General features: G+C 34.8%; 3 protein-coding genes and 1 long non-coding RNA gene across 5 annotated transcripts in view; 3 read left to right on the top strand and 1 right to left on the bottom strand.

Moving 5' to 3' along the window:
* Positions 1 to 2,256, top strand: part of LOC100178804 (disrupted in renal carcinoma protein 2 homolog) — an 11,118-nt gene extending 8,862 nt beyond the window's left edge. For both annotated transcript variants that reach the window (XM_002129753.5, XM_026837944.1), the window contains 3 exons: positions 179 to 358; positions 1,005 to 1,135; positions 1,255 to 2,256. In XM_002129753.5, coding sequence (XP_002129789.2) covers positions 179 to 358; positions 1,005 to 1,126 — 302 coding nt within the window. In that variant the 3' untranslated portion in view covers positions 1,127 to 1,135; positions 1,255 to 2,256. The remainder of the gene's footprint in view (positions 1 to 178; positions 359 to 1,004; positions 1,136 to 1,254) is intronic.
* The window catches only part of LOC113475040, a 4,717-nt gene extending 1,707 nt beyond the window's left edge, over positions 1 to 3,010 (bottom strand). Inside the window, exon 1 of the long non-coding RNA XR_003396780.1 lies at positions 2,926 to 3,010. This is a non-coding gene — a long non-coding RNA (uncharacterized LOC113475040). The remainder of the gene's footprint in view (positions 1 to 2,925) is intronic.
* Positions 3,011 to 3,012: 2 nt separating this feature from the next.
* On the top strand, positions 3,013 to 5,302 carry LOC113474896 (folylpolyglutamate synthase, mitochondrial-like). Its single transcript, XM_026837828.1, has 2 exons — positions 3,013 to 3,100; positions 3,747 to 5,302. The coding sequence occupies exons 1-2, from the start codon at positions 3,036 to 3,038 to the stop codon at positions 5,275 to 5,277; spliced, it is 1,596 nt and encodes a 531-aa protein (XP_026693629.1). The 5' UTR covers positions 3,013 to 3,035; the 3' UTR covers positions 5,278 to 5,302.
* Positions 5,303 to 5,665: 363 nt separating this feature from the next.
* The window catches only part of LOC100182717 (protein timeless homolog), a 13,885-nt gene continuing 9,455 nt past the window's right edge, over positions 5,666 to 10,095 (top strand). The window contains exons 1-9 of the mRNA XM_018816784.2: positions 5,666 to 5,896; positions 6,300 to 6,453; positions 6,864 to 6,981; positions 7,446 to 7,651; positions 7,936 to 8,050; positions 8,343 to 8,476; positions 8,866 to 9,042; positions 9,511 to 9,684; positions 10,067 to 10,089. Coding sequence (XP_018672329.1) covers positions 5,815 to 5,896; positions 6,300 to 6,453; positions 6,864 to 6,981; positions 7,446 to 7,651; positions 7,936 to 8,050; positions 8,343 to 8,476; positions 8,866 to 9,042; positions 9,511 to 9,684; positions 10,067 to 10,089 — 1,183 coding nt within the window. The 5' untranslated portion in view covers positions 5,666 to 5,814. The remainder of the gene's footprint in view (positions 5,897 to 6,299; positions 6,454 to 6,863; positions 6,982 to 7,445; positions 7,652 to 7,935; positions 8,051 to 8,342; positions 8,477 to 8,865; positions 9,043 to 9,510; positions 9,685 to 10,066; positions 10,090 to 10,095) is intronic.

Genomic DNA, 10,095 nt, shown 5'->3' with positions numbered 1-10,095 from the left:
AAATGCAATAAGAAAATAATTACCCACAAAGTAACATACAAGGTAACTCGTAAGCTGGCATGAGGTGTTAAACCCGTGTGATAACGACTGTCGTTTTCCGGCCACGCGAGGATAAAGTAAGTTACATTCATTCAAACATAAGTCCTGATCGAAAATAAAATGTTTTTTTTTGTTTCAGGTGGTTTATGGGCTAGTGTTCTAATCTTAGGCACTCTTATATTTGCTGTGCAACCAATAGCAATGGAGATAGCTGCAGAAACTGCCTTCCCTGTTAGTGAAGGGACAAGCAATTATATACTAATGTGGTTTACTATGGTCGTTAATGTGATTTTCTTCTCAAGTCTCAACCTTGTATCAGGTGAGTAAACCTTATGGCGTATTAGTGTAGATTGCATGTTTTATCGAACTTTCTAAAACTATACAATTTGTTACAAGTGTCATATTCACATGTTTGTTGATTTGATATAGTAAAAAGAACATTTGATGACATGAAATCTAAACAACCAGCTGACAATCAATGTATATTATGTTTATTCATGGCTGTATTTTATCTGGAAAACCCTATAATATGCACTTTGTATTCTATATTTATAGTTTATATAATGAAATTACTGGTTATGCCATATAATGTAAATTCTGGTAGTGCTATAAAATTAAATAACTGTTTAAATCTAATCCATCTTACATGGTATTGTAGCTTTGAATGAATGAATGAATGTAACTTACTTTATCCTCGCGTGGCCGGAAAACGACAGTCGTTATCACACGGGTTTAACACCTCGTGCCAGCTTACGTGTTGCCATGTATGTTACTTTGTGGGTGATTATTTTTTGGGGGGATTTTTTCATTTTTTATGTATGGCTGATAATTTTATGTATGGCTGATAATGATAATTTGGACAACCCATTAGTGACCACTGGGTTGAAGCGCCGGGTAAACTATCTTTCATTCTAACAATAGAATAAAAACACTTTAGTTTTATAACAAGTACTTTTTTATTACAGATCAAAAGGTTTCCCTTTATATGTTGCTTGGGTTCATTGGTGCTGCGTTACCTCTACTATATTTCACTATACCTCATTCAACACCACGGTTGGAACTGGATGAGAATAATGCTAGCACCTAACACTGTGGGGTAAGATGGTTGCACATGATTTCCCATATTTCCCAATCACACAATATCCCATTTTTCCTAATCACATAATATTCCATATTTTATTATTGTGTTTTTAACATTTAACAACGCTTTTTTAGACTCGTGAGGATACGGTTACTTAATTCTTTGAATGTTCTTTGTTTACTATCAAATGGAATGGTTAACAAGAATGTAAACATGGACCATCTTACCCCAACCTATTTTATACCTCTTTGTTGCAGCCAATAAATAAAGGTGTCGCCAATAGCAAGATGTTGGCCTTTTTATATATGTAACACGTAACAATATCATAATGAAACTCATCACCTATTTATTTAAACTGATTCTGTAATTTCAAAACTTCACTTTCTCCCACTGTATATCCATGTTACATTTTATTTTCAAATAATTGGTGTCCACTGTCTTTTACATTAAAAATTTCATAAATTTTCTCTTTTTTGTTATTTTTGTGTCCCATTATATATCTATATTCAAATTACAGTATTAATAACATCCTAGGCTGTTTTTTGTGATGACTTTTTAAAGTTTTAGACAATTTTAAAGTGCAATAACCCACATTCCAAGTTCGTGTAGCATTATTGCGTTTCATTTATTAAAAATATTTTATTTTTTTCATGTCGTAAAAATAGCCTTGTGTGATTTTTTTCCTTGCATACATGTAAACCAATGTTATCCAAACTATTTTATTTATCTATTACCAATATTATATGTGGCTTAATTGTTTGTTTGTAGTTTGTGATTCAGCATGTACTGTAAACTATATTCTGTCCAAATAACTTGACGCCCAAAGAACATGCATTAGTGGCCACTATTCATATTTATTGGACTATGGCTTGCGATTTGGGCCACTGCTGTATACATATATATTGCAATAAACACGTTTTCACTTTAACTTATATTAAACATGCATTAGTATATTTTTTATATGTACCAGAACCTCACACATATGTATTTTATCTGGCACTGTATGCATTTTTAACTACGTTGTAGCATTTCATAACGACTGTTGTTCTACCATAACCTCCTGTTGATTTGTGATTTTGTTTTTTTCTGAACTTGTTTACTCTGAAATTATTTAAATAAAACGGAAATTAACAATATAAAAGTATTTTTGTCAGTGGCCTTTTAAGATATAGAAGCCCTTCCCTGCAAGGCTTGTACGTAGCCCCCTTTCTTTATCACTACATCTGGTGACCCGTATAACAATTCAACTCAAACTGTTACATATAGGTCTCACTATTGGCGCAAATAGACGTGGTTAAAGGGAGGTTCTAATTTGCGCAAAAAAAATTTTGGCTTAAACCCCTCCCTTTTTACTGTAAAACCCCCCCGTTTTACAAGCTTATTTAAATGTTTAAATTACCACGTACGTTGTCATGTTATTGGGTTACGACGGAGAAGTTTATTTTGCGACGTAACAACAATTTATATGTGGTTAGTTTTCTATCGGGTATTATAGTGGGGCCCTAATTTCGTGTGTGTCGAGCCTTGATCCCATTACCTCTGGGTGAGAGGCAAGCGCCCTAACCACTCTCCCTTGGTGTCTGACAACTACCTTACGGAAGGTCACATATTGTGTCGACAATAGTGGTATATATAATGTCGAATGGCTAACCATATATACAGACATATATAAAGACCAACTCATATCCTCTGTGCCGCCGGAAATAAGTATAACGTTTATCTATAGATGATGTAATATATTCATATGTTGAATAAACGTATATAGTTCTAGTTACATATTGAAAAAAATAAGTTGTAACTTAAACCTATAGTAGCGAGGAGTAAATATCTTTGCCCAAAACTTGAGTATTTTGAAGTTTAGAGGCAACTTAACACAACAAGATCTCTGGAAGTTGTAAATGTGAATACATCAGTCATGATTACTTTGAGCATCAGACGGCAGATTCTGCCTTTTTACCACTGCTGGGCTAACATCTTTCGGTACGTCAAATTAATTACATATATAACTATATAGTAGGTTGGGGGAAGATGGGACAACTATAGCACATTATATCCAAATATCCTGATCAAATTTTAAATAATAAACAACGGTCTATCGAAGTTGCGAGGATGCGGTGTACAATTGTTTAAATGTTCTTTGTTTACCAAATAGGCGAAAAATAGAATGAAAAAGTGTCCCATCTTCCCCCATCCTACTATATAGTCTATTAGTATTTTAATAGGTACCCGGACAGCAAATGGAGCCCTGCTAAAGTTTTAGAACGATGTTTTTACTTCAACATGTTTTAACGACTATTGTTTTGCCGCTAACATAACTCATCGTTTTGTTCTTGTGAAACAATATATACAGTGGGGTGGGGGAAGATGGGACACCTTTTAACTCTATTTTCTCGTCCCATTTAGTAGTAAACAAATAACAATCAAAGATATATAAAACATATCCTTACGACTCCCACAGACCGTTGTTAATTGTTTAAAACACGATCAGGATATTTAGATATTATGTGCTAAATGTGTCCCATCTTTCTCCACTCTACAATACTCGATATTATACGTGGTTGAAACGGCTTAAATTTATTGCTATTTTATACTTAGTTTTATCTTTAGCGTTTCTCTGTTTTGACAGAGGAAAAGCGACTAAGCCCCTGGACAAACGAACAGCAATTCAAGCATTGAATTCATTGCGAATACACGAAATGCCAGTTGAATTAAAATCCACAAGTTATGTTACTGACTTAATGCAGGCCTATATGCGACGAATGCAAATAACCGACCAAGACAGAGACGACATGAAAATAATTCATGTTGCTGGAACAAAAGGCAAAGGTTCTACGTGTGTTTTCGTAGAAAGTATCCTCCAAAAACACGGCCTAAAAACTGGACTTTTAACGTCACCACACTTGGTCGAAGTTAGAGAACGTATTCGGGTAAATGGAAAACCAATTTCGAATGAAATGTTTTTCAAATATTTCTGGGAAGTATCGGAGTTGTTGCAGGTGTATGACGGGAACTCCGAGTTAAGAAAACCGAATTTTGTTCAAATGTTAACGGCTATGGCATTCTACGCGTTTAAGCACGAAACAGTTGATGTAGCTGTTGTAGAGACTAGTATAGGTGGCGCTTATGACATAACAAATGTAATTGACACTCCCGTTTGTTGCGGTGTTACGTCACTGGGTATAGACCATACGGAATACCTCGGAAGTTCATTGAAAGAAATTGCTTGGCACAAAAGTGGGATATTTAAACCAGGAGCCCCTGTTTTTACAGTTCCACAACCAGAAGAAGCAATGTCTGTGTTGCAACAAAGAGCCGTCGACAGTGGATCTGAGTTAATGGTTGTTCCAGAGTTTGATCTTTATCCCGGGGCTAAGAAATTAAATCTCGGTTTAGCGGGTTCTCATCAGAAATACAACGCCTCGCTTGCTTTACAGTTAACGCAATGTTGGTTGCAAAGAACCTCACAGCAATATGTCGCTTCTGCATTAGATAGCCATACATCACAGGATATATTTCCTATAAACCAAACCGTTCAAGAAGCACTGCGAGCAAGTCGATGGGAAGGTCGTTGTCACGTCATTAAATTTTCTTCTGTGACGTTTTATATCGACGGGGCGCATACTGAAGAAAGTCTCCATTGCGCCACCAAGTGGTTCAAGGAAGAAACAACGAAAGAGAAGTCGGCACTCGACTCCCCTTGCGAGAAAATTCTGATGTTCAACGCTTCAACTAAGAGGAACTTCCAAAAGTTCTTGCAGATCTTGTTTCCTTGCGACTTTTCGCAGAGTATTTTCGTCCCAAATGTGGCAACCTTTAGCCCAATGGAGAACCTTGACCAAGCCAACGTTTCAATACCGATTGAAAACCAAATATTTCAAGTTTTTCGAAACCGCGACGCGTGGAGAGAAATATGCAATTCTAAAAATAGACCAATACCGAACGATAAGTCTACAGCGTTTCTTACAGTCGCGGATGCTCTTTCCGCAGTCGTAGGTAATCGTGACGTCGGTGACCGTAATAATTTACACAGCTTAAGATCTACACAGGAATACACACCTATGGATTTCAACGGCAAACACCTTCAAGTTTTAGTAACCGGAAGTTTACATCTAGTCGGTTCTTTACTTTTGATTTTAAAGAACATCAATACAAAATAAATAAGTACAGTATGGTGGGGAAAGATGGGATACCTTATAACTCTATTTTTCGTCCCATTTTTACTAGTAAACAAAGAACATTCAAAGATTTATACAACTATATCCGCACGACTTCCATAGACACTTATAAAACACTATATTTGGATATTAAGTGCTAAAAGTGTCACAACTTACCCGACTCGTATGTTGTGGGGACCATGTACGAATGCAAATAAAGTATTTTTGTTTTTGTATCTTTTTTTTTGGTGTACACTATTTCGTGTAATTCTACAAATATATATCCAGATTTTTTTATTTTTTTGGGGTGGTGTTTTTTACGATTAGGACTTTTTACTTTCGATAATAAACGGAGCTATATTGCAATCATGTCAATCAAGTAAATTGGGCAACTAGTCCCCACTTGAGTATAAATTTGTCAATCGTTAGTAGGGGATTCCCATTGTTTTCGCGCCAATTATTCCAAACTTACAAAAAAGAATAATTTTATTTAAAGAATTGCGCACGTTTTAACCCGTAATTTGTATATGGAATTAAAATATGAACACAGAAATACTTTCCACGTGTGCCTCACTTGGTTACTTAGAAGATGACAAATATTTTAAGGAAGTTGATTGCTTGGGTAAGTTAGTTAAACTAAACACTTAAAAATGAACAGATATCATTTACATTACTCCGTGCTACTGGTGAAGACTGAAGAATTCTCCCCCTACATTATCTGCCAAATCTAGGCGTAACTATTATCTACTAACCCCTATAACCACCAGCCCCTGCCCCCGACTAATAAACTTTAACTACCAGTACCAACCTCTGACACTTTCCACCAGCCCAATCTGTAACATACTAGTATTAATAATGCCCATATTAATAATACTAATATATTCCATAGACTTAACCCAATAATATATATGTATATACAAAAAGAATAGACCTTAATAATAATATATTACATATATATTCGGCTGTACTTATTTCCTTCGTAACAATTAATAATATATTACATACAAACTAACACACTTATACAGACAGCATCAAATACTTGATCAAATATCTCCACAACGATGACAACAACCACAGCGTTCGTATCCAACTTGGTGAATCACAAATCCTACAAAATGATCTGATTCCATTGTTGATTCATTACGCCAATGATGGTGACTTATTTCAAACTGTGTTAAGGTGGGATATTGTTTCAGTTGTTTGTTTTAAATCACTCTACAGAGTAACTTAGTGGTTTTATTTGCCTAACTAATAGTGTTAATGTTTTCCAGTATGATTTTCTAAATTAACAGACATACATTACAAAAAAAATCTACAAATAATTACCCAGAGTTATCTCAATAGCTTATGCGTAATAGCTTATTCGTTCTGTTTCATACTCCTTGTCCTTGTGCTGCGTATAAGTCACCATTTATCTAACTTTACAGTGCTACTGCGCCAGGCAATTAGCAACTACAATATTCTACTGGAATTGACAAATAAAATTAGGTTTGTTCAATAAATAAACAGATCGTCTCGTAAACTAATCAGCTTACCAACAGTCACATATCTTCACATTGGTTGATACTAAGCTTCTTATATTCACACAGATTGGTCGTCAATTTAACACAACCCACTTTGTTATGTTTTGGAGGGAAAGTCCCCAAAGACACTTTATTACATCATCACTTCCTGCAGATAGTTGCGTATAACCAAGGTTATAAAGAGGTGAATGTTATAACTCATTCGAAAATGCATGGAATAATTTGTTGTAACAGCCACTACACAAAAAGTCACTCCTGTTCCAGAAATTGGCATGGCAGATATATATTACATTCTTTGGCATGACACGACATGGTACATCGAGGACCACGAACACAATTGTAGAGCAGATTTGAACCTATATGCTAGATGCACGTGCACCTTAAACCTCAATAGCAAATCTGTTTAATATTTTTTTGACAGTAATGATAAAATTTGTAAAATTATTTGGCAAAAAAACAATTTGTTTCGTTCACCTAGAAGTGACAGGTGTACTTTTAACCTGCACAGCTACACTGTAGATTTTCGGCTCTTATGAACACACTGTGTTGTATCTCATGAAATACTTATGTGTCCCAGGCATTCATTTTACAAATTAAATGACAGATTTAACTACACTGTTTTCTCATTAACACCTATATGCGTCTTAGGCCTTTGGAAGTGGAGGAGAAATCTGGAAAATTCTTTCGCAAAAAGTTTACGACGTCCTTGAGACGGAGTGGGAAGATAGAAGACCTGAGGTTGGTCTTCTTGTTGAGAGGATTCTGATCCTGATCCGAAACCTTCTACATATACCTCCAACCAACGAAGACAGAGATAAAACTTCAAACTTTTCATCTCACGATAAAATTATCAGGTTTGATATTACAATGGTAGCAGAATATCTGAAAATATTTTGTAAATTTGATAATATGTCAAAGAAAAGTATTATATATAATATATATAAATACTTGAAAAAGTAACAGGAAAGTGAACTATATAGTTTATTTTTCTAGTTATTTTTCTGGTTCTGTTTTTTATTGGTTACACTGCATTATTTTTGTAGTTTTATATATATGTATACAATATATTATTTTTGTAGTAAGATTTTCCTTTTAATTTTTTTTTTCTTTTAATTCATTGCAACCATTTTTTTTAAAGGGAGATGCACATAGCAGAGATCGATTCTCTCATCCTATATGTGTCAGGTTCCCCTACAGAGCAAGAATGGTGTCTTCATATCATCGAGATTATTTGCCTTCTTCTTAAGGAGCAGGTAAGAGCATAGGCTTCGAATTAATAACACAAACTATTTTTTTTCGCAGTTGCTATTTTTGGAAAAACATTTAAACTCGAGAAAATGTACTTTACAGAAAGGTTTGTTCTGAAAAGACTCTTTTTTGCAAGATTATTAAGATCTGTAATACTTAAAACCTGCAGAAGCACAAAGCATAAAACTCAATAAGGACTAATATACAATATATTTAGTATAATATAGTAACAGTAGTCCTGTTGAGTTTATATAGATATATTAATACTACATAGTATTAAAAACCATTTCCTCTCAGGTTGCTGAGACTCTCGGTAAAACTGGAAAGATGAAATCTGAGAGTGAGCGGCAGAAAGAAGGAGACGAACTTTTGAACTTGAGGAGAATAGAAGAAACAAAGAAAAAAGCTGTGAGAGCGAAAATGAATCCTTGGTATGTGTGATTGTGAAAGTAAAGGAGTATATGGAAGTATATTTTACATTGGTGTTTGGTATGGCTTATATATCTTAGGCCTTTGACGTACTGTGCTATAGCAAATAGGAAATCTTATCTTTTGTACAAAATAGAATACATTTTTGAATTGTGGGNCCAGAAAAATGTTTTGTAACTTGTTCATCATCTGTTTTAATTATATTTTTTTCAACATTTTTCAACGTTGCTACCATTTGATACTCTTAAGCGGGCACGAGGTTAATGAAACAAAACACCTGTGTTATAACGACTGTCTTTGCTCCACTACGCGATGATAACCAAGTTACATTCATTCATTTATTGTTACATCACTATTGTAGCATTATGTTTCATAATAAACTGCACGACAGGCACTCAAGGTTTGGAGGTACCTTCGTGCACCGTGGCACAAAATCAATTTCCGATGAGCGGGACCTTATCGTGCATAAGGCGGTGCGACAATGCGACAAAGTTACGTTCGACGACGGAAAAGCAAAATTGAAAAAAGCTCGAAACCGTCGAGCTCTGGTGCAAGACGATGTGAAATGGTGTGTTTGTGGTTTTATTCGTCATGGTTTTTGAATTTTTGGGTACACACGTTTGGGACATTGTTTAAATGCAGTTACACCCATAGTTGTCAAACAGGGAATCTCATTGATTAATGTGGTGAATGCAATATACTATAGCTCTGCTTGTTTGTATAGACACCTAACAGCAGGGTAAAGCTGTTTTATTTTAGACATCATGGGCTTAAGCATATGTCACCTGTTTTAATTTCAATTTTATTTTTAATAACTGTCGGTATTTACTGCAAGTTTGATCGATTTTTCAATTAAGGTACCTTTACAATTTATTCACCTAAAACTGTGTTTTTACTGTTTCACCATCATATTTCAAACCTTTAATTTCCCCATTTAAATAGATATGTTGTGCCCCTAAAAAGGGTTTAGCCGCCAAAATGGTTTAAAACATTTTCTGTCATAGTTTAGAATTAAATAGATAATTTTCCTTAACAGCCGATCTTCGCTAAACATCCGAAATACTTTGAAAGAGTTTTGTTCTCGCTTGCTTGACTCTTCATACAACGTGCTCATGAAAGCCGTGAAAGATCGTTTATCACGTGAAAAAGCTCAGGATCACGATGAGACGTATTACTTCTGGGCCATGAGCTTTTTCCTGCAGTTTAACAGGTGGATTAAATTTAGTTTATTTTCTCTGTGTATGTGGTATATTAAACATTTTTTAAGTTTGAGGTCAATTAAAAATAAAATCCATTTTAAGTTTGGGGTCAATTAAAATTCTGTATAATCTTTTAGTCTTTTGTTGAAACCGAAATATAAGTTGACTGCCGTCTAATAAATGTTATGCTTGGGTGCAGTGGAATTTTCAATTAGGGTTCCACAAAAGTTTCAGCACATGAAAATTTTGATCCTTACTTCAGTTACTTGCACCTCTTTTTGAGGAGGTTTAATATTTTGGAACGCTAAATTTAAATTGGTTTCCTAAACCTGCCAGGAAAGCTGTTTTTGATTCACATGATGCTGAATAGCAAATGTTTATCCTTTATGACAGACATTGTACTTCCGTGTTGATCTAATATC

Source organism: Ciona intestinalis, chromosome 1, assembly GCF_000224145.3.
Source record: "Ciona intestinalis chromosome 1, KH, whole genome shotgun sequence".
Lineage (NCBI taxonomy): Eukaryota > Metazoa > Chordata > Ascidiacea > Phlebobranchia > Cionidae > Ciona > Ciona intestinalis.
The sequence above is the reverse complement of the archived record's forward strand: the minus strand, read 5'-3'. Positions and strand labels throughout refer to the sequence as shown.

Coding starts and splice junctions, on each gene's coding strand:
- LOC113474896 (XM_026837828.1), top strand. CDS start 3,036: ATGATTACTTTGAGCATCAGACGGCAGATTCTGCCTTTTTACCACTGC. Junction 3,101..3,746: donor TGCTGGGCTAACATCTTTCG/GTACGTCAAATT, acceptor CTGTTTTGACAG/AGGAAAAGCGACTAAGCCCC.